Source organism: Columba livia, chromosome 25 (genome assembly GCF_036013475.1).
Source record: "Columba livia isolate bColLiv1 breed racing homer chromosome 25, bColLiv1.pat.W.v2, whole genome shotgun sequence".
NCBI classification, from domain to species: domain Eukaryota; kingdom Metazoa; phylum Chordata; class Aves; order Columbiformes; family Columbidae; genus Columba; species Columba livia.
Window position 1 is genome coordinate 530,211 of NC_088626.1, and position 22,937 is coordinate 553,147.

General features: G+C 60.6%; 1 protein-coding gene across 3 annotated transcripts; it reads right to left on the reverse strand.

The window, feature by feature from the left end:
- Positions 1 to 347: 347 nt before the first annotated feature.
- On the reverse strand, positions 348 to 22,937 carry TACC1 (transforming acidic coiled-coil containing protein 1). 3 transcript variants are annotated; one of them, XM_065040797.1, is made up of 14 exons: positions 22,808 to 22,937; positions 15,640 to 15,755; positions 10,727 to 11,780; positions 9,293 to 9,328; positions 7,786 to 7,846; positions 7,246 to 7,444; positions 5,699 to 5,754; positions 4,092 to 4,217; positions 3,920 to 3,996; positions 3,604 to 3,647; positions 3,352 to 3,512; positions 3,033 to 3,139; positions 2,443 to 2,563; positions 348 to 2,337 (listed from the first exon to the last, which is right to left on the reverse strand). In XM_065040797.1, the coding sequence occupies exons 1-14, from the start codon at positions 22,858 to 22,860 to the stop codon at positions 2,269 to 2,271; spliced, it is 2,280 nt and encodes a 759-aa protein (XP_064896869.1). In that variant the 5' UTR covers positions 22,861 to 22,937; the 3' UTR covers positions 348 to 2,268. The 3 variants fall into 3 exon arrangements, with proteins under 3 accessions (XP_064896869.1, XP_064896867.1, XP_064896868.1); XM_065040795.1 differs by lacking the exon at positions 22,808 to 22,937 and adding an exon at positions 16,309 to 16,619; XM_065040796.1 differs by lacking the exons at positions 9,293 to 9,328; positions 22,808 to 22,937 and adding an exon at positions 16,309 to 16,617.

Here is a 22,937-nt window from a genome sequence, read left to right on the forward strand (position 1 = left end):
TGCGGCCCCGCCTGGGGCTGGAGCTGCGGCCCCAGCCGGGCAGGGCGGGCCCCATCCCGCAGAGGATTTACCCAGGAGCGCTGTCAGGGTCAGGTGCAGGATTAAGCCGAGTCCCACTGGCCAGCGTGTCCGGCTGGGCTCAGCAGCTGCACCGCGGTCCAGCAGCACCGCCAGGTGCAGCACTGGGTCTCACAGTTAACGGACGCAGACCAGGAACAGCCGATAACCACGCTTGTCTGAAACCAAGCGCATCACCACGCACATGCGTAAAACCACGGTGGAACAGGGCCCTTCCTGCAAGACAGACTTCAAAATCTCCTCACCGACCGTACAAACACCATGAGCGCTTTGAAGAGTGATAAACACAACTTTTATTCAGGCAATGAAACATGGAAAAAATATATTAGTAATCATTATAATAATCTCATTTGTGTGAGTATAACTCTTACAAATATTTACCTGACATATAAAAGGGAAATCATTGTACATATAAAACTGATGGTGACGGCAGTTACATACATGGTACAAAGCGATGGGGTAGTAGTCACTGCAGAGAGCTCCTGCTCGGGGGTGGGGGCACGGGGAGCGATTTGCAGTCAGGGTGGTCACTCGTTGGCACGTTGTTGTGGACACAGACCTGCTGGCAGACGCACACTCGCACACAGCAACACCGGCAGCTCACGGCGGCCCCCGCGCTGCCCAAAAGGGACGTTTAGATTGTGCTGCAGGAAAATGACACCAAACACAACCAGGCTGAGACCGTGACACACATGTGCCCACAGCTTCCCTGCGCTGGTGACACAGCTGGGCTGGCAGCAGGGCGACACTGGGTACCGGTGTCTTTGCTGGACGTGTGGGGGCTGCTGTGCACCCCACGCTGTCATCGGCATCCCTGGCGTTGGACCTGCAGCCTCACCGCGCCGGAGCTCCAGGGCTGCTGTGGTGTGAGATGCACCAGTCCTGCCCGCTCACAGTTACACACACACCTTCTATTATATATAACTATAACCATTATATATATATTTATATATATGGAACTATAACCATATTATAGTTAGTGAATCATTCCTTAGGAATCTTCTTTGCCCCAATGGGAAGTGCATGTGGACAGGCACAGGGACACGACAGAGAGAGGAGCAACAGTGCGAGATGCTGCAGAGCAGGGAATGAGGACGCCGTCAGGGAGCAGGCACGCTGTCAGGGAGCAGGCACGCTGTCAGGGAGCAGGCACGGGAGGATGCTGCCAGAGCTGGGAAGATGCTGCTGGAGCAGGTTATTGCCGCAGAGCTGCTGTCCGCAGCCAGCCCAGCCGTGCCAGGGCAGGAGGACGGGAGCATCGCCCGCACTGAACGCAGGCTGCGTTTTGCGTGAGTGCCAAGGGGTGAAATCAGAAGCGTATTTTACTGCTGTCTGGATCTGCCCTTGCCTGTCAAGGCCGGGCTCTGTTTGCTTCTCTTACTGCTGAGTGCTGTAAGTGGCCTCCCTGCCCTCCCCTGGGCCGGGGGCTCCTCCTGGGAGCAGACCGAAGTTACCCCGGTGCTGCTGGGGGAACGAGACACGTGCCCGATGGGAAGAAGTGAGGAGAGAGCCCGAGTGCTCATAAATGCTAGTAGATGCTCATAATTGCTAATAAAGTGCACAAATGCAGAGACGTTGGCTTCCTTCCTCCAAGGCTGGCACAGCCAGGGACAAGGATGCTCTGTGCCACGTGTCACCCATGTACCAGGGACCAGGACCAGCCCCTTGAATGCCACCACCTCCCGCAAAACCCATCAACCTACTGAGAGGCTACTGGTGGCCGCAAACCACCTGCGGTGGGGCCCTGGGGTCCCCGAGCCCCCTCACTGCCTCCCCATCCCATGCCAGGTCCTCTTCCCCAGCCCAAGAGCTGGGGACCCCAACCCTGGTGTCACCCATATCCCGGGGCAGAACCTGTGCAACTGGGCACGTGAGGACAGTAAGTGACAAAGCACATCAGAACGTGACCAGAGCCCCCTGCTGAGGGGGGGAGAGCCTGGAGTGTCACCTCGCAGCTGAGAGGTGGCATCTGTGCAGAGGGGCGGTGCGGCAGCCGCTTGCTGCTGACCCCATGGGGGACACGCACACCTGATGGCGGGGACCCCAGAGCCCTTGGGACACAGGGACAGCGTGGGGACTGGGGCGCCGCGTGTGCTTCTCTGCAGGGGGGTTCCTGGGCAATAAGGCAAGGTGCTCGACGGTACGAGGAAAGCGGCCAAGTGCAGGGTGCTGGGCGAGGGGCAGGGATGCTCAGTCTGTCTTCCCCAGCTTGGCTATCAGCTCGTCGCAGATCTTGGTCAGCTCCTCGATCTCCTGGTTCTGGAAGGAAAGCAGAGCGCGATGACGCCCCGGCGGCACAGGTGGGGATAACGGCACATCTGCCGCCGAGCCGGCGCGGGAGGCACGGCAGCCCCGGCGCGTTACCTTCTGCTGGAGGGCTCTCTCCAGGGACTCCACCTTCATCTGCTCCTTGCGCAGCCCCGCGTGCAGCGCCGCGCTCTCCGCCTTGGCCTTGGCGCGCACCTGGGCGATCTCCTCGTTGGCTCTGTGGGGTTTGGAGAGAACGGGACGGGGGTCACGGCGCTGGGTGCAGACAGGAGCACCGCGGCACAACCGCAGAGCCCGTGGCACCGGCTCCTGCTTGGCCGGGTACATGAGAAGTGGTTTTCCCTGATGGAAAACCTACGTGAGCCCCAGCAGCTGCGCAACCCCTTCCTGCACCACAGACACGAGCCCTCAAAAATGTGGAAACTTGTTCCATGACTAAACAGACCATGAACCTCAGTTCCCCCATTAAAAACATAAAACCTAAGAGAATCCACTCAGGGCTTTGGGCTGGCTTAACTCACAGCCATTTTAAGTCATTTGAGCCTGAGGTTGTAAAAGGCAGCTTTGCACATCAATAGGCTCCTGCCTTCCAGCCTCAGGAGAGCCAGATGGAGCCGCTGCCCTACAAGGTCTGTAAGCACCCAGAACGCCCCCAGCACGCCCCGCGATCTCATGCATGACCTTACTTGTCTAACTTCTCTTCTGCATGGACTTTCAGGGCCTGATACCGCTGCTCCTCTTGCTTGACCCGGGTTAAATAATCTTGAGCACACTTCTTCAGTGCTTCCTCGTTCTGGGGAAAAAGAAAAGTACACCCATCCGCATTGGGACGGAGCCCAGAGATGTTGCTCTGATGGGATGATATATAGTCTTCCGAGTGTAGAAAGAAATAGGCTTTAAATAGCATCAGCCACAGAACAGAGCCACCAAGTGGGGCCAATGCTGCACGGGAGCCCTGTGTCCAGGGCCCAGGGCTGCAGGGACACAGCAAACCAAAGTACGGACCTTCTTGAAGCCTTCCAGGACACCCTTCAGGTTCTCGTATCTCCTGAAGAGATCCGACAGGGACCTCTCCACCGAGTTCAGGTCTGCCAGAGCCTGGTCCTTCTCCATCGTGAGCTGCTGCAGGTTCTTCTGAGACGTCATGTTTGTCCTCTGCTCATCCTCTATGAAGAACAAACAGCGGGGACTCGGTGACGGAGCCAGCATGGCTGCGACAGCCCCGCCCCACGCGCCAGCCAGGCCACGGCACCTCACCTATCATCTGGGCAATGGTCTTCTCATACTCAGCCACGATTTTCCTAGGAGGAAAGGAGGTCAAAAGGCAGGTAAGAGGCAGCAGCTTTTTGCAGACACGCACCTCCAGCTCTGCCGATAGCAAACCGCCCCGGGGCCACCCCATCCCCAGAGTCCCAGCTGTGGGTGCTGCAGCTCCCACCATCGCCCAGGCCGCCCTCCAGCTGCTGCCACCCGGCCAGCACGGCTAACGGGGCTTTGTTCCTGCCACAAAGACACCGGCAGGCTCACCAACAGCATGAACAAACAGCCGAATGTGCGAGGAGAAGCCCCGTACCTCATCTCCAGGACCTCCTGGTGGCTTTCCTCGTACTTCTTCTTCCACTCGTTTGCCTCGATCTCCTTGGTGATGATCTAGGTTGCAGCAGACACAGGACCCTTGGGACACGCTCTGGGGGTTTCCCTCGCTGCCCCCGCTGCCCCCACCGGGACGGGGTCCCCAGCGTTACCTCCTCCCTGATGAGCGTCAGCACAGCCGTCTTCTCGGCCTCGCTGAGGCAGATGCCGTCCAGGGGACTCTCGCTCCTGGTGGCGGCGGCCGGGGGCTTGTCCGTGGAGCACAGCCCAGGGCTGCCCTGCGGGGAATCACCGGCCGGGATGCCGTGGGGATTTGCTTTTCACCCTGCTTGGGGTGTCCCCCCCGTTTCAGCAGCCTCTGAACCTCCCTGCCCGCACACGCGGGCAGCTCAGAGCCCTGCGTCCCAGACACCCAGCACAGCCCACGTGGGTCTTTGGGGCCCTTTCTGCCGGGAGCTGGGATGTGGGACACGCGTGGGTGCCCTGGGGCTCAGCATCCCTTGGGGACCCATTTCAGAAGGAGAAGAGCTCAGCCCCATGATCCAGGCACCCAGTCCTGCCTGGATGCTGCCCCATCCCTTCCCGGGGGGTCCTGCAGCCCGAGAGGCCTCCAGAAAAGCATTTCCTCAAACCACAGCCGCCACCGCCTGCTCCTCCCTCCATCACCAGAGAAGTGACAGCCCTGCGCACTCATCTCCTTGGGAACCGGCTGCCGGGCCATAAATAGAGAAGTGCTTAGGAGGAGGCAGCCTGCTTGTGTTTTGGAAACAAGAGCACTGAAGCTTTCTGCCCGTCCCTGTGCTCTGACTGCTGCCCAGGACAGGCAACCCGAGCCCTTTGCGGGCTCTGCTGCCGGGGCAGGAGCCCCCCGGGTGCAGGTTTGGGTCCGGCTGGGGACACTGGGGAGGTCCAGCCCCGTGTGGTTTTGGCAGCAGCTGCCCACAGCATCTCCGCAAAACGGGGGAACACCTGAGTCCCCGGCCAATCCCCACCAGGGTTTGGGGTGACCTTGGCCCGGCCGCAGGAGCAGCGTCTGCCAGGCTCTCCCCAGCACCAAACAAAGGGTTCACTTTGACTAATGTCCTTGTGGGGCTTAGCGTAGTTAAATCTGTCTCAGAGAAGCTAATTGTGCTGATGTTGCTAATCTCATTGTCATCTGCTTGCCACCTCCAGCAGCTTTGGCCAGGGGCAACTAAGCTGGCACAGGGTTGCCCCCACAGCAGAGGGGTCTTGGGGCCACCCCAGTGGCTCCTGGGGACAGATCGAGGTGTCCCCATGCAGATGTGCCATGGCCGGGGTGCTGGGATTGCTGGGGGCTGCAGAGCCAGGTCTGTTTTCATGAACTCCCCCATCTCTGCTGTCAGCTGCCCTCCTGAAAGCTGTGTTTGAGGGTCCCTTGTAGAAGGCACAGGCACCAGCCAGCCACCAGAGCCAGCCCTGGACTCCCCACTTGAGACACAGCCTGTCCCGCAGCTCGTCCTGCCCCGGATCCCCTCTGTCCTTCCGCTGTCCTTCAGCCGCTTCCAACGCGGCGCTGGCTCCGCTGCCCTCGCCCGGCAGCGCTGGCTCCCGCCCCCGGAGCAGCCAGACCCTGCCAGGCTCCCCAGCCTGCCTGGAAACCACCGCTGGGTTTATCGAGTCCCTGCGTGGGCTTTCCAGGAGCTTTAACTCCCGAAGGAACTCGTTTCAGCCCTGCGCCAGCACCAGCACAGCCACCCTGAGCCTCCCGCGGGGGACAAAGGAAACGAGGGGCACTCACGGGGAAGATGACAGGCCCATCCTTTGCCGTCTGCTTGGAGATGTCCTTCTCAAAGCCTAAAGACAGGGAAACACAACCATTTAGCCACCTTGAAACAGGGCCCTGGTGGCACATGCAGATTTGCTGAGCTTCCCCTCCCAAAAGGCTTCTTTGCCCCCAGCCCCTGCCCTTGTAGGAAGGACACATCCTGCATCTCTGGCCCTTGCAGGGAGGATGCATCCCGCATCCTGCATCCCTGCCCCAGCTCCTGCTCTTGCAGGAAGGACACATCCTGCATCCCTGCCCCAGCTCTTGCAGGGAGGACACGTCCTGCATCCCTGCCCCAGCTCTTGCAGGGAGGACACGTCCTGCATCCCTGCCCCAGCTCTTGCAGGGAGGACACGTCCTGCATCCCTGCCAGCCTCCCCTCCTGCTCCCCAGGACTGGAACCCAGCACTCCCCCCTGGTGGCAGTCCAGCCCCGTGTCCCCGCAGCTGCCACCAGAGCGGCCATTCCCGGGGACCGCGGGGGCCGAGCAGCAGGAATGAAGATGCACAGCCCCCATTGCAGGGCTCATTCTGCACGTCACTGGCTGGTGTGGACGGGCTGCGTCCCCGGGATGAAGCCCAGCTGCTCGGGCCCCTCCAAATAGCAGGAGCCTCAGTCCACACCAACGAGGCACAAAACCCTCCGAGGAGCTGCCACATGGCTCCTGCTATTCTAACAGCAGCAGAGAGAAGACAAAAGCCGTCTCCTCCCATCCGCACCGCGCGAGGCACCCTGCCATCTCCCACCGCGCGGGAGAGGCTTTGTGAACCTCGCTCCAACAGCGGGCATGGCCGGCTGTTCATGCGTTAACTGGGCAGAGAACAACAGCATGGCCAGAGCCCAGCCCGGAGGCAATGCCGGGCTCGTGGCCGCACATTTCCCAGTGCTTCCCCATTTATCCCCGCGCTCTGCCCCGCGGCGGCTCGCTGTGCACCCCGCCGGGCCCTCCCAGAGCGCAGCGCTCCACACAGCCCGCCGGCCCCTCTGCTGACTGCCGGATTGTTCCTCCCCGGGGAGACAAAGGCTGTTTGCTCTCCCGGGACCTGCAGCCCTGCGCAGCGTTCAGAGGTGATTAATGGGCACCCGCGTGGTGAACGCTGCAAACCTGCCGTGCGGGGCTTCCTCCTGAGTGCCCCTAGAACCTGGCTATTGATTAAATGTCGCGTTGCCTGGCTTTTAATTATGTTTTAATGGATTGGTCAGAGAGGCTAATTACATAGGAGGTTGACAGCAAAATGCTACCAGGAGCGTTAGTGGAGGCCTCCTGTAGCAACACAGAGATCTCCATCAGCCACGGGGACAGTGCTCCATACCAGGAGAGTAATGACAGCCTGTACTGTGATTTTTCCATGATGGAAACAGCACAGATAAGCAACCGGAGGTTTCACTGTACCTTGCGGCAGCTTTAGCCCTGTCAGTGTGAATAAACGCGGGGAAGCTGCGGTGCCTCGCCAGCAGCACGGCACGGCCACAGGCTGCAGAGGCTGCAGACGTCACACCGTGGGGTGGGGACATTTTACCTGTCTCTGTGCCGTGCTTCGCCGCCGGCACAGGGACGTTGGAGCACTCGAAGTACTCCAGGTCATCCTCTGGCTCGCCCTTCTTCTCCAGCCCGGCCGGTTTCTGCGCAGAGGTGGTGGAGGCCAGCTTCTCCTCATCGGTGGCACGTCCATCCCGATTCGCAATAGCTGGGATTTCTGAGATCAGCGCTCCCTCATCCTGCAGGATCAAGGCATGTGGTTAAGCAGGACTGAGCTAATCCTTGGGGATCAGGCAACCAGGCTACCCGGACCGCCCGCGGAGCACGGGAGGCTCAGCACCCCCAACAAGCTGCTCCCCACCCGCTCCCTGGCAGGTTTGGCAGAAAAACCCGGGACAAGCACCAGGCACAGCTCTCCCCGCTCCCTGCCCACAGGGAAGATGTTTTCCCTATGGCCAGGAGCTGCTGCTTCCAGGGAACATCCCTTTGGTCCAGTGTCACCGCAGCACCCGTCAGCCCGTCCCCTACACGCCGCCATCCCAGCATCCCACATCAGCTCCCGGGACGGGATCCCACGTACCTGAGCGCAAGTGTCCAGGACCAGGGGCTGCGCCTCATACTGCTGCACCTTGCAGCTGCTCCTGCGGGTGAGAGAGAAGCGGCCGGTGGGACGGGGCTGGGGGGCTGCGCGGCAGGAGCAGCGGGGGCACGTGCGCAACAGCCCAAGCAAGGGGAGCAGCCCCAGCGCCAGCATCGCCCCCCACCGCACCAGCAACCCCACTCACCAGCGAATACCAAGGCAGAGCGTGTTCTGGAATGAACAAGCAAACAAAACACACGAGTACAAAGCGATCGGGTTTGTCTTTGAGGCGTTTATTCCTGCTGAGGGTAAGGATCAGAGAAAGGAGCCCGGGGTGCTGACAGCGAGAGATGTGATAGCCAAGGAGCCGGCAGAGAAAGATCTCCCTTGCTGTGCCCTCGCCCTGCGCGTCCAGCGCGGTGGCAGCCTGACGTCTGAGCGCCGCTGATTTTCTGCAGGAAGGAACCGACTGCAGGGATGTCCCCCGTCCCTGCAGCTGGAGCTTTGTCTGTGACATCTCCACAGCATCCACGTGTCTGTCGGACCCATCAGAGAGCTCTGCTTTGCTCTCCGGGGCGATGGGAGATGGGAGAAGGTTCGTGCAGACGGGAGAAGGTTCAGCTCGGGTTGATCTGAAGTGGTCCCATGGCTGGGTGCTCCCCAGCAAGGCGGCTCCCCTGGGACTTTGTCCCATGTTCCTCCAAACGTCCTGTCCCAGAGTTGGGCAACGCAACAGGCACAGCACATCCCGACACGGCATCAGCATCTTCAGCCAGCTCCAGGCAGCTGTGGAGCAGTCCCAGCAGCCTGGGTCCCTGTCACCGAAGCCAGCGGGGACCGAGGGAGGCACCAACGAGATGACGAGCACCACAGCACGCGAAGGAGAGCACAAGCTCTCCTCCCACTTCTCACCACCCTCTCACTGCACTTTTAGTGGTCTCACCACTCTCTCACTCCACATTTAGCAATCTCCCCCAGCTTGCTGCTGTGTCCCAACCCCCCAGAAGATGTATATTCACTGAGCTGGGGTGTAACGGCCACTGCAGGTACACGGGGAGGGGTCTCCACCTCCAGACTCGCTGCCACCCATTGCAGGAACACGGCAGGAGCTCGAGCAGCTGGCGATGTGCTGTACTGCGGTCTAAGGAATCACCTCCACCCGCTTCGCTCCAGCCTCCCCATCCCATCACACGTGTGCCAGCAGAGCAGGGATCTGGACTGCACAGAAACCTGCTCCCCCCGCTAGCGATGCACCAGTTTGGGGTGCTTGTACATCACCGGCTCGGGGTGCTGGGAGCCGGCACGCTGCGGGAGCAAGGGCGGGTGCGCACCTGGGGCAAAGCTGCCCCGGCTCCAGCCCCAGCGGTGCGGGACACACGTCAGACAGCGCGAGTTGAAGGGCAAGAAGGAGCCCGCATGCCATGGACACACGTGAGGCCAGCACACACCCAGAGAGGACAAAAACCAGCAAGGAAAAGAAGAAATAAATACAGAAGAGAGTACTTACAACAGAAAACAGAGAAATTTCACTTGCTCAGTAGTCCTGATGCACCAAAGCATAGACAGGGAGAGAGACAGACAGATGGAGAGAAGAAGAGCATGTGAAAAGACCTGGATATTAACTCATCTGGAGAAGCACAGTGAGCTGCCAGCGCTGTCTTTTGGGGAGGAACACACAGATAAGGGATGCTCGGACTCTGCGTTTGCTGCTCGCAGCGGCAGGATGAGATCAAACCGCAAACCCCGCAAGTGCCCGCGCTGCTCCGCGGTGACGGGGGTTCCGCTGCCCCCACCCCCGCTGCTGCCCGCCCGCGGTCACGCACGGAACGCCGACTCCTACAAACACCTGTATCCACACTCTGCGGAGTATTTCTAAGAGAAAAGCATCCAACACGCCCTTGTTTCGCCTGCCGGGTTTTATCTGCTCCCTCTGTAAAAACCCGCTGGAGAATCCATCAGCAGAGTGGCGCTTGCTCCAGCTTTGCTGCAAATCGAGCACAAACTCTGCGCTCCTAAGATCTGCCCTTTTCAGCAGGTTTCCTGCTTAACTCTGCAACAGGCTCCAATTACCTGTGCTAAGTGCAAACACAAATTACAGTAGAAAGACCCAAAACTGGGTGGGTAGGTATTCCCTTGTGCAGCATCCCCTCACACCCTCTGCCGCCCAGAGAGGTGGCGTGGGAGGACAGGTAGAGCCAAGCCCAGCTCAGCAGAGCCTGTCTTAAATGTCAGGTTGAGACTTCAGCACTACCCAGACACAGCTTGCAGGACACTCATGATACAACAGGTGGAACACCAAGAAAACAGCAACGTTTAGCCATCAAACCTGTTCCCAGAGGAGAGCGATGCTGGCTGCACTCCCAGGAGGCACTATGAACCGTCACCGTTTACACAGGGGGGTTAAATACCTCAGTTCAGGAACTAAATATTCACTTAAATAGTCCAGCAAGGGACAAGCAGCTCCCTACTGCCCATGCAGATGTGAGAAAAGCAAAAACCATCTGCCCGTTTAACCTCTGTTCTCTCCCATTATAAAGAAGGAAACTCAGCGGCAGTTCCCAGCGTGTCCCACAGCACCCGATCACCCGACCCCGCCACGGCGTGGCTCTGACTCCCCAGTCCCGGGAGCTGGAGCCCCAAGGGGGTTTCCAAAGAGGTGACCCCAATAAGCAGGTCCCCCCCTACTCTGTCTGGGACACGGGGCACCGTCACCGCTCCGGGACACCCGTCCCTCTCCTCCCATCTGCTCCCGAGTGACCAGGGACAGATCGAATTGGGATGGCAGCAGAACCCGAGGCGCACGTCGGCATTGCTCAGAAGACACGAGGCAGGACCACCACCATCATCACCATCACCACCATCATCACCACTATCACCATCACCACCATCGTCACCCCCTGCCCGCGTGGGGGAACGCAGGGGCTGCCGCACCAGCACTCACGTTATCAGGCGCGACCTGGGTTTCTTCGGGGAGTCTCTGCCTCTCACGAGCTCATCCTGCACCTCCAGCGTCTGCGACTCCAGGATCTCATTGAGGCTGTTATCGGCGGCAGGGCAGGAGTCGGCGGTGCTGGCGAGGGTCTTGGTGGGCTTAAAGGGATCCACGGAGTCAAAGTTATCTGGGTTGAACTGGTAAGAGCCCCTGGGGAGAGCCGGCGAGTCCTGGAGCGCTGAGCTGCCACCAAAGGGGTTGGGACCTGGGGTGTCCCAGCGCGCATGACCCAGCCGGGGGGAGCCCTGGGGAGGCAGCAGCTCCATGGGACCCCTCTCCACATCCTCGACGGGTTTCCTGGGGGAGTCTCGGTGCCTCTTTGGTGTCAGCTTGCTGGCCGGGATCCTGCTGCCCTTCCTGGGTGCAGCTCTCCTGCCCTCCACGCTCTCTCCCTCCTCGGCACCATCAGCCTCGTGTTTCTGGAGCTGCTCTTCGGGGTCCGGGTGCCCCCCCGGCTCAGCGGGATGGGGGAGGTGACGCGGGGCTGCTGGCGGGGAGCTCTGCAGCCGGCAGCCCCCTGCCACAAAGGGCTTCACGCTCTCGTCGTACTGCTCGGGGTCGAACCCGTAGGACGTCGGGGGCACCGGGGTCTCCTCCATGGTTTCTTCTGTTTCCCCCCCCTTCCCGAGCTGGCCCCGGCTGGTCGAGCACTCCTGGGCCAGGGCATCGGCTGCGGGCTCCCCCAGCCCCGTGCTGGGGTCCGTCGTGTCCCCCCCGGACATGTTGCGCTCCGGGGCGGCTCTGCCCGCATGGGGCAGCGGTGCCAGCTCTGCCGCGGGCACGGGGGCACAGCCAGCGTCAGCCCCGGGTGCCGGCACTGCCGGGGACTGGGTGGCGGCTGGTGGCTGTGTCAGGGACGGGTCTTTGGGGTCAGGTTCCCCTTTAGCATCCGAGTTGGCTTTGGGGGCTCCAGTCTCCGGTTGAGCCCCATCTCGGGGGTGCGTCCCAGGTGAGCTGTCCTGGCGAGCTGCCCCTACCAGCCGGTCAGCATGGCCACTTGGCTCTGAAAAGATAAAAAGAGCCGGTTAAGCCCCCGCCTGCCGTGCACCCCTTCCAGAGGGCTCCTCCCCCCTCCCCACCTCTGCATTTGCACCAGGCTCACCACACTGCGGTCAGAGTTTCCTAACCACAAATCCTGATCCATGACTTAATCACTATTACTCCAATCCCTTCCCCTAAACCCTTTTACTGTTTAATCTTTTCTGTGCTGTCAGGGGATGGGGAAGCTCCTTATCAACCACGGCATCCCAAAAGCTGCACCCCCGAGCACCTGGACCTGGGTGCAGACATGCCGAGGCACAGGAGGAGAACAGCCGGTGCCACCTCCGCTCGGCTCATCTGCGCCTCTTGTCCCGCATCTCGACCGGGGACGATGGCACAGCCGCCCCGGTGAGGCCGAACAGGCCCTTGCTTTGCAGGGAGGGGGTTTGGGTGGGGGACCCCAACAACAAGCTCCCACAGCCCCGAGCGCATCGCCCTGGAACGGCTGTTCCCATCACGGGACATTTCCAACCAGCTCACGTTCGCTGGTGATGGAGTCACAGGCTGGCAGGAGGAGTGAACCAGGCAAATCGCTGGTCCCTGGGCTAATCCCGGACATGGAGCCAACGGCCCTGACTCAGCCGATGGCTCGTGGTTTGCATAATTGATCTCTGGGATGCTAAAAGTCATGGAAGTGAATCATGAGGGGCTGTGCACTCCCTGAGACTGCAAAAAAGCTCTTCTGACTGCAGAAAAGCTCCTTCCAAATTGACGTTGCCTTGCTGCCCCAGAAAATGCATCAGTAAACACAAATCCAGTGGAACGTACTTGGAGTGCAGCCAGAAAACACTGAGGCAGCGCATGCCAGGCCTTCCCATCACCAGGAGCCAGGAAAAGCTCCCTAACAGACCCCAAAGAAAACTTTCTTGCACTTGCTTTGTTGCTCAGATGTTTTAAACCTCACCAAGACAGCCCTGAGTAGAACAACAGACTTCAAAGTCAGGGCAAAAGGCACCTTTTAAATGCATTTGACATTCCCACTGGAAGGCTCCGCAGCCGCCGTTCTCACAGACAGGAGCCCATCCTGGTTTCCAACCCAAGCACCGAGTAATTACTTCTGGAATACCAAGCAGTCAGCAGGCAAACCACCCCCCCGGCTGTCTGCGGGCGGGGAGGGAGGGAGGTGCACCCACAGCTGCCCTTTCCTCACTAAAATTACAGGAGCCGCTCTCCCAGACCTTCCAGTTTTGTGATCCACTCGTTTTCCACACCCACCCAGCAGCCCGGCCGATGCCTTCAGCCGCATCCCCAGAGGTGACCGAGCTGTCCTGCGTCACCCGGGCACCGTGTCCTGCCGGTGGGGACACCTTAGTGCCAGCGGCTCAGTGACCCCGGGCTCCATCCCAGACACGGATGCAGTAAAAGGCACCCGGACCCCTGCGAACAGCAGCTGCACGGGCTGCGCCGGGAGCACAAACCTGCGGCTGGTCCTGCCAGTGAGTGGTGAGGGGACATTAAAGTGGAAATGGAGACTTTACACTCTAAAGAAAAACGTACAGAGAGCACAGTCTGGCACCACAGCTACAGGCACTTTGTATGTGTGCGTTATAATCGTTATGCTCGTCTTCCTTTGGCTGAAATTAAACACAAACAGCGACTAACTAAACAGCTTTCCTGCGCGCCAGCCCGCGCTCCCTGGAGCAAACGAGCGAAACTTGGCAGCGGCCACGCTGCGATGCAAAGGCCCCGCGCCCTTCTCATCCACCTCCAGCAAGGGGAGCAGCACCGGTCCTCCGCACGGCCCTGAGGGCCAAACACCACGAGAGAACAATGCCGGCACCACCGCAGCCCCGGACACGGCTCCACTCCATCCCAGCCTGACCCACGCTCCCCCCGGCTCCCGCGCAGCCCGAGCACAGGATATCTGGCCCCTGCATTCAGCTCAGGCTCACGCAGCTAACGACTTTTTTCCTCTTTTGGCTTTCCGCTTTGGTTAACAGACCGTTGATCTATTTTTAAATCTATTCTGTTAAGAATTAGCATACCGGCAAACGATGCTGCCTCTAGTGCACCGGAAAGCACGTGCCCCGCATCAGGGCAACAGAAGGAAAAGCCAACGAGCCTGCTCCCATCGCTGACGGCTCCATATTTGTCACTTCTGCTCGTTTCCTTGCACACAATATCTCTTTCTGGCAGATGACTGAAGATAACTTCAGCAACAATAGGACAGAATTACAGCCTCCACTGTTCGAGGCAGCAAGAGGAAAACTGTTTGCATGATCCTGAAGGGGCATTAAGCCCAACTGCAGCCCCATCCCCGGGGCAACAGGACCGGCTGAAGTTTTGTCCCTGAGAACAGGGTTTAATGCATCCAGGCCACCAGTCCCCGCAGCCACAGCTGCTGTCTGACAAGTTTCCCAGCCCTGTTTATTCCCAAGTAAGGGTGAGACCGCAGCTGCGAGACAGAGCAGCGGCTGCTCCTGCCAGTGCCCCGAGCCTGGGAGCGGCTGCACCTGCACCTGCCCGTGTACCTGCCCACGGGCTGGGGCTCCCGCCGCGCCCCCCGCTGCACACGCCATCGGCAGCAGCTCCTCCAAGGGCTGCGGGGCTCCCGCCGCCCGCAGCAGCTCGGCTGCGTTGGTCTCGAGGAGCAGCCATGACGCCGGAGCTCCCGATCGCAGCGTTTGCAGCCGCTGCCGTTCGCGAGCTGCGAACACAGAACACAGAACAGCGCACGCTGGTGCGAAGCAGCATTGCAGAGATGAGGGCTTAACATGTAGATTACTTAAGGGATGGTTATTCAACACTCCAGGATGCCTTCTGCACGCTGCAAACTCACAACTGCACCCGGGTAGTCCCTTCTCTCCACCATTTCAGGGCACTGGGTGATGCACGCGAAGCCCCAGGCAGGGACGGAGCTGGTACTGGCACGCAGCAGGTCTGGCGCTGCCGCCTCCAACATCCCGCTCACCACCAGCCAGCGCGGAAAAACAGCTTTTGCCAGAGAGCAACCCCTGGGCACCGCAACACTGCGACCTTTGTGCGCAGGGCGCCACGAGCAGCTGGCTCCCTCGCCGCCGGGCCGGGCCGGCCCCGAGGAACAGCGCGTCCCGGCAAGCAGGGACACAGGCAGAAATGATCCGCACACCTGCTGGGAAAGCCTTTATCTCCCCTCTGCCCCTCCCCGGGCATTATCCCCAAAGCAAAGATGTCTCTATCATCCCTTCTTAAAACTGAAGGTTTATTCCAAGAGCTGAGATTATTGGACAAATGAACCAAGCACTCTCTCCATCAAGGCCAACAAACCTGTGTTTTTTACAGGGGCGGATGGGCAACCACAACCACCTCAACAGCAAAATAACACTGCAGAAGATGGAGAGCCCCAGCACCCTGACTGCCAAGGTCATGCAGTACTTGGGCTCCTGATGGGGAGCTGAGCAGCCAGCTCCCAGCTGACGGCTATGAGCATTCAAGGAAACACACAATATTGCAGCCAACAACACCCAACACGCACAGTTCTGCCTCCACCGGCCTCTCGCTCTCTTCTGGTTCAGGGACAGCAGGAGGGTGCAACCGGTGGTTGCAGAACTGCACAGAAATTTTGCACTGCATAGGCATGAGCCAAAGGGGGCAAACGGACCCTTCTGAGCCTACGCTGCAGCCCTCCAAAGTGATTCAATAAATCAATGTTTTGCTCAACGGAGAGAGTAGCCCTTTGCAGAGTGCGTGGCCCTGAGTACTGGCATTTGAACCATCCAGGCCATTAACCACAAAAAATGTGGCAGACATTATTCAAAACAAGCACTTCTCCTTCACCCCACCCTGCTTTCCGCATCCGGAGCAGAGAGCAGAAAAGCAGAAGGTGCCCATTGGCTCTTTACCTGGGGTCCCAGCCTCGGGCTCCGGTGGTCCCGGCGGTGGCTCGCAGAACTGCTTGAGTGGCGAGCGGGTCGGCGTTTCTGCTTCAGGGGTCTCAAAATTCCCTTCGGAGTCCGAGCTGCCGAGGGGGGGGAAAAGAATGAGGAATTACCACTTTCAAGGCTAGCTGTGAAATCCTCCACACTGCCTACGCATCCAGCCAGACCGGCTCCCGGGCCGGCCGGCCACGGATTCCTGCAGCGGCCGCTCCCTCCTGTCCAGCGGGACTTGCTAGCAAATGGAAAAGGGAGAACAGGTGAAGCAACATCGTGAGCATCCCCCCCCACGCCCCCAGCCCTCCTCTCGGCCGAGCCTCCGGGGTCGCTTCTCTCCGGCCTCTGTCAGGCTGGCTGAGCATCCACCAGCGGCGCCTTCCCCGCCGCTCCGGAGCGCTGCCGCGGGCGAGGGCGGGCACGGCGTCCCGGTGCTGCTGCCGTGAGCCCGCCGGCATCCTCCCGGGGGGGCACAGACCGCTCTGACCCCCGCTCCCCGCCCCCGCTCCCCAGGCGCGGTGCAGCTGCGGCCCCCGGGCAGCCAAGCTGAGGACAGGCAGCGAGCGGGCAGCGAGCGACAAGCACGGACACCCGCGGGGGTGGCACGGGGGGGTCGGGGCAGGGGCCGCGGGCACTTGCCTGGAGCCGAGGGCCGGCGAGTCCTCCTCCGCCCCTTCGTCCTCCCCCTCGGGGCCGCCGCCGCCCCGCACCGCCGACCATGTCCAGCGGGCCCACTGCACCGGCGAGAGGATCTGCCAGGCGCTGAACGCCATCGGCCCAAGGGGCGCAGCTCCGCTCCGTCCCGCTCCCCGCTCCGCGCCGCTCCCCGCCGGGCTCACTGCGGCCGCGCCGCCCCCATCGCCGCTCCGCCGCCAGCGCCAAGGGCCTCCCCCGGACCGCGCTACTCGCCGGCAGGGAGAGAGCGCCCGCCCCCGCCGCCCCCCGGCGCCGCCCGGCCGGGAGGGAGGGACCGGCCCGCGGGAGCCCCCCCGGCCCCGCCGCCCGCCCGCTCCCTGCGCTGCCCGCGAGGGGGTGCCGAGTGGGGTGCAGGGGTGGATGCGGAACGGGATGTGGGGCTGAGCCCCCGCCCCGCCCGCTCGGGTGATAGCGACCCGCCGCGCCGCGCCCCTCTCTCCCTCCCTCCCTCCCCTCTCTCCCCAGGCAAACTCCCAAATCCACCGATTTCTGCCCAAACGCGCCCTGCGCACGTGGCTGCAGCGCCCTGCCCGGCGCCCCCCGAGCCCGCGGTCCCCGGGATGCTGCGCTGTGCCCTGCCGCCACCCACAGAAAACCCCCGGATAGGGGCCGTGAAACCGGATCCACTCCCTGATTTATCCCGCATCCATCGGGACTGCACCTGTGCTGGGACACAGCCGGTGGATTCCTTCCACTCGGGACGTGCCAGTGAGCAGCCCAGGCCGGCCGGGAGCCGCCCCCCAGGGCCAGCGGCCCCCAGGGCAGCCCTGCTCCCGGGGTGGGGGGGTGCCAGAGCCAGGCAGAGCCGATTGCTCCGAGGAGGCAGACGGAGCCGGGCAGAGGGCAGGGAAACACCTGCCCCTTCCATTTTCCAAGGCAACACCGACTTCATAGAACCCTGGCTGATGCTATATCCTTCCGTGGCAACAGGTTTATTTATTTATTAAACTATTGTTGTTTAAAAATAACAGCCAAGAGACCCCGCAGGAATAAACACTGCCAGGCTGGCCTCCCTCGGGAATCTCCCCCCTAACCAGGGCTCCCAAATTCATTACCTCCCACATGCTAGAGAGAGGAGCACAATGTTCCTGGTGCTGTGCAGTGTCCAAAGCGCTTCGAGGAGCGCCCGGGGCTTGGGCAGCAGATCTGTCACAGGCAGCGGTGTCACCAGCTCTGGACCGTTGCTGCCACAGAGCCCGCAGCTCCCGCAGCCCCGGGCTGGCTCAGCCACTCCTGGACACCGGGACCACCTGGGAAAGGGCAGACGACTGTCCCACTGCAAAACTCGCCCGGCCCGTTGCAGAGAAGCCCCACTCGCCCTCGGTAACGGCACGAAGCGCTCACGTGGCAGCCGAGCTGCAGCCCCACGCTTCCCTGTGAATCAGCAGCCGGCCCTGTGCGCAGGAATGCCTGCACACGGCAGAGAGGCCTCCGGACAGACAGACTCGTCCATCTGGTCTGGCCACCTCTAACACCGGCCTCCATCAGGCGCTTCAAAGGGCTCATTCCTCACTGTGGAGCATCTCAAATAACCTCCCTGCAGGGATCCTTTCTTCCAAGCTTCCATCTGTTGGTGTCCTTATTAAATATATGAGTCATTGCTGCACGTTTTAACTGTCTGGCTTCTGTCAAAGAAAATCTCTTACCCAATTACACAGTCTTTCCAGACTTCCCCAAAGATAACCCTGGTTCGGCCGAAGCTGCCAGTTCCCACCGCAGGTCAGCGGCAGGAGCTCATGTGTGTGGAGCCCAGGGAACAACCTGCCCACAGCGCTGCCCTCCACGCCCCGGGGCCTGGGGGACCAGGAGCCCCGCAAACCTCCCTGCTGCTTCATGGGGGACACCGAGCGAGAAAGGGCTGAGTAGCACTGATCAAGCTTAGCCAAACACCAAGAGGCTGAAGCAAAAGCAGAACCTCAACATCCTGTCGCCCACGTCTGCTGAGAGCTGAGCGAGCAGCCTACTTCCCACCATCTGAAGTGGCAGAGCTGATTTCTGCAGATGAATTTTACATAAGGAGACCTGCAGCATGTGCCGCTCTGCAGCACCGCGCGCTGCAAACCCAACTCCTCCCACTCCCCCTTCACATGAGCCGCTGCCCGGGTCCCCACCGACCCGGAACACCAGCCAGAGCGACGGCATCGCCGCGTTTCAGTGACCGATGGCTGCCTGGGTTCTGCCAGGGACTGCGCAGAGAACACAGAAATGCAGATGATGGGGGAGCAGCAGCTGGCGTGGGCGCAGCAGCAAGAGCGAGCTCCTCTGCTGCAGAGGGAAGGAGCTGCAGCAGCAGAACAACCTATAGACTGACTTCTATAGCCCCCCCCACTTGTTGGACGAGGGAACTGGGGCGCATGAGCCAATGGTGGAGGAAGTCAGCAGCATCCTTCCATTGTGAAGGCTGCACGACAGACACAGAGCGCCCGGCGAGCCCCCCCGCTCCTGCTCACCGCCCGGAGGAAAGAGAGCGGCTGACGAGAACAGCATCAGCAGGACTCAGCCACACCGGCACCAGCACCGGCTGCAACGCTCCTGAGCTGCAGGGTGCGCGGCAGGAAGATACGAGAGCAGAGCGGGAGCGGAGCCTGCTGTTTGTGATGAGCAATTAAGAAAATGCCCCGAGTGGCATTTTCCAGCTTGGCACGCAACCCAGCTTGGCAAGTGACACTGGCTGCAAATCAAGCGCTGAGGAGATAACCTGACTTTGTCAGCCACACCGGTGGCTCTGGCTGCCAAGTACCGCTTGGCACAGTCAGCAGGCACGGCTCTGCAGATCAGGAAGGACACTGACCTGTTCAAAAAGAGACCTGCCAGCAGCTTCCATCCGTAGTGAGCTGCAGCCCGCACACACAGCAGCTGGGCGACCTGTCCTTGGCGCCGCCGTCACCTCCCGCCCGGCCCAGGGCTTCGCTGTGCCCAGCACAGCACTAACGCAGCAGCGCAGGGGTGGGAAGCGATGTACAGCCTCTCGATGTACACCCTACATAGCAATGAACAGTGATGTACGTAGTGATGTACAGCAGAGGCCGATGTGGCACGCTGGTCCCCAGCCCTGGGATGCTCTAATCGTGTGTTCCCGGCCTTGCTTAGTAAATAGCAAATTGCTTAGTAAATATTTTCCCTGGCTTTGTCTATTTTTAAACACACACTGTGAGTTACGTAAGTAACATCCTCCATCACTGTGCGAGCACGCGGGCGGCAGACACCCCAAGAAGGGGTCTCTGGGCCCCTCACAGCCCTTTCCCTGGGGATCGGCGGTGTGGGCGGCTCTGGCCAAGGGCAGCAGCCCCAGGAAGGAGAGCCGGGAGCAGGCAGACAGCGCGGCAGCTCCAGCAGCAGCACGGGGTGACCTAGAAACCACCCCCAGCTCGCACGCTGCGCTGGCACTCCAGGGAAGGGGTGAGCGCAGCACTGTGCTGCAGAGCGAGCTGGTGGAGCCCCAGAGGCTTTGGAGCCGGAGGAGCCCGGGTGTGACAGAGGCTGCACAGAGGTGCAAACCCTTGCTCACCGTTCTGACACTGAGCCTGCCGCGTCCAGGGGTAACGGCTCTGCATCCAGACAGAGCTGCCCTGACTTCACCCCAGGGTGGCTGGAAGCGGCGCCTCTGCCCGGCCTCGCCTCCCAGGAGCACATCCTGCCCAGTCCTTTCACTGTTACCACAGCCAGGTTCCTGGGAAGGGTGTGGGAAACGCACTGCAGAACAGGTACCACTCAGCCACGTCCATCGTTTGAAGCTGCAGCGCCCCGGGTTAGGGGAAGGCGTGCACCTGCAGTTTCCATTCTCAGCCCTTTCATTAGGCACAGAACATCTATTTCTGGCTGCTGAGGTTTTCTGGGCACGGTGCAGTGAGCCAGCGCTTCCAATTCTAGCTCAGAAATGGATCTTTTGGTTGTTTTTTTTTTTTCTCCACTCCTGCCACTCTGCCCCCCACAACAAGGCCTTTTGCTCCCCCACGGGGACCAGCATTTGGACCCCCACAGCCATACCGGGGGGGAACGAGGATGGCACCACCAGCTGTGCCGTGGTGACGGGGACAGGGGATCGTGGTGACAGCCTGGAGATCAGCACACAGATAAAACATGAATCCATATTTCACTGCTATGTAAGTCTCCTTAGAAGCCTGTAATATGCACTTTATCCACAAGACATTTATCTCCTCCAGAAAAGGCGCAAGGCGTTTCATGGGAACATTTTTCTGATGTTGTCTTTTGCGCCACCTTATCCTCTTTATCACCTTTTCCTAAGCTTAAATGGGGCCCACACATCAGTAAAAAGGTAAATGATTCTCTGCCGTTACATTGTGAAAAATGCAGACTTTGGGAATTAAGAGAACGGTCCACATGAAGGGTTGTGTGTGCCAGTGACAACCTGCAGCGAGCGCTGGCGAGAGATGGTTTCATAATCTGCTTCCTGACCTTTGCAGTGACACTGAAAAGATTAATGCTGGTAACTCCCATCTGCAATTCACCTCCTCGGGCTGCAGAGCACACCGAGGAGAGCCTTGCCCTCCGTTCCCTGAGAGCCCAAGTCAGAAAGGGAACTGGGGCCTAGGAACGGGCAAGCAACAGGTGAGTAGGAAACTGGAGCCAGGAGAAGAGCAGCGGCCCCAGTCAAGGGCACCGGGGTCTGTCCCTGCCTGGGGTGGCGGCAGCGAGCCCTGGGAGCAGCAGCATCCTGGAGCATCCCCGGGGCGTGGCAGCATCCCGGAGCATCCTGGAGCATCCCAGAGCATCCTGGAGCATCCTCGGGGCGCGGCAGCATCCCGGAGCATCCTGGAGCATCCCAGAGCATCCCTGGGGCGTGGCAGCATCCCGGAGCATCCCGGAGCATCCCGGAGCACGGCCCGGTGCCCGGCGGTCGGTGCTCTCGCTAGAGGGCACTCCAGGATGGGATTTCCGAGGGCTGCACGGTCTTCCCCTCTCGGGCTCTGCTGTGCGCTCTCCGGGCGCCCCACGCGTGGCAGAGCCCGCAGCACCAGAGCGACGCCCAGCGTGGGACGGAGCGGCTGAGCCGCTCGGCTCCCCCGGGACCCTTCACAGCCCTGCGATGTGACAGTTCCCATCGCTACACATTCCATCAAAATAGCTCTACAGAAATAGAAGTGAAGGACGCAACTGTCACACACGAGCCCGGATTCCACCAGCCAGCCCCGGGCTCCAGCTGTCTTTCCCCACCATGTTGCCGTCAAATTAATACACACAAACGTTTGTGACTGCAGCAAAAAGGACCGATGCAAAAATGAATGCCCTGCTACTCCTGCATGTTGAAAACAACAACCAAAGCTTAATCTCACTGATGCTACTCATGTGGATGCAAGCTCACGCACAGCAATTCAATAGCAACAGCCTCAAATATGCAAGTTCAAGCCTGATTTTCACACTAGAGCTTTATGAACACCAGCACCTGCCTTCATCTTGCTGCTTCTTCACCCCCCCATCAACTCCTTCACTCTGTCTGCTAAAAATATCAGTGCTCCGTGGCAGGAATGCTCTTATCAGGTGTTTGTCAGGCCTTGGCTCCTTGAGTTTAGTTAGGAATTGACAATGTTGGGACATGCAGGCAGCACCTGGGGTGCTGGCAGGGATGGGGGGCAGCGGGGGAGCGAGGACAGCAGCCGGCACGGGCTGGGACAAGGGAAATGATAGAGGGTGGAGAGGAACAAAAAGTTTGCTCAAGGTGGAGCAAACAGCCAGAAGGAGAAGCAGCTGAGTCTGATGGGGACAAAGGGGCAGCTCCAGCGACACGGTGAACAATGAGCCTGTTTCCCACCCGGGATCTCCTCCGACTCACGGTCAGGAGACCAGTGCAGGGAAATAAAGGCAGAGCCCAGCAGTTACAAGGGGAGAACACACTTGTTTTCCCTGTCTGAAGCCAGCGTTTGCAAACAGAGGTTTGTTTGTAAATGTCTTTGCATGGCAGGGTGGCCCACTTAAAGAAAATATTTCTATGTTCTGGAAAGTGTTTTGGTTGATTTACAGATAAGAAGTCTCCAGTTTTCCTTTTGATCACGGCTGGCACACGTTCCCTTTGCTCACGGTGTCCCGGCCAGCGAGAAGTGGCTCCCCCAGCCCTGACTCTGGCTCTCACCAGCACCCAACCTCCAGCCATCCCACCCCCCACCTGCTTTTCCAACAGCAACACCCAGACTCACATTTCTGGGTCCTCGCACCCCGAGTCATGCTGTAAAACGTGGGGGTGACAGAGCTGCCCCAACGTCCCACCGCGGCGGGGGCTGAGCTGGGAAATCCCGGCTGCTGGGACGGTGTGTTGGGACCGCGGCTGGAAGCCGGGGGGGCTGGGGGAGGAGAGCACCGGGACGGCACTTTTCCCCCAATTTAAACACTTAACGCTCTGATTTTCCGCCCCCACCGCTGCGGCCCCCGGAGCAGCCCGCGCTGGGGGCAGCGGGACGGCCCCGCAGTGCGACCCTCCCGCACTCACCTCCGCTGCGGGGTCCCGGGCTCCCGCCGCTCCCGGCTCCGCGCCGCCCCCATGGCCGGCCCGGGCGATGCCGCCGCTCCGCCGGCCCCGGCCGCGTCCCCGCCTCCGCGGGAGGGATGAGGGAGGGGGC

Excerpts from the sequence above, each read along its gene's own strand:
- TACC1 (XM_065040795.1), bottom strand. The coding sequence starts at position 16,442 with ATGGCGTTCAGCGCCTGGCAGATCCTCTCGCCGGTGCAGTGGGCCCGC. Across the intron at positions 3,513-3,603 it reads GACCATTGCCCAGATGATAG|AGGATGAGCAGAGGACAAAC; the intron begins GTGAGGTGCCGT and ends TGTTCTTCATAG. Across the intron at positions 3,140-3,351 it reads TCCTGGAAGGCTTCAAGAAG|AACGAGGAAGCACTGAAGAA; the intron begins GTCCGTACTTTG and ends CTTTTTCCCCAG.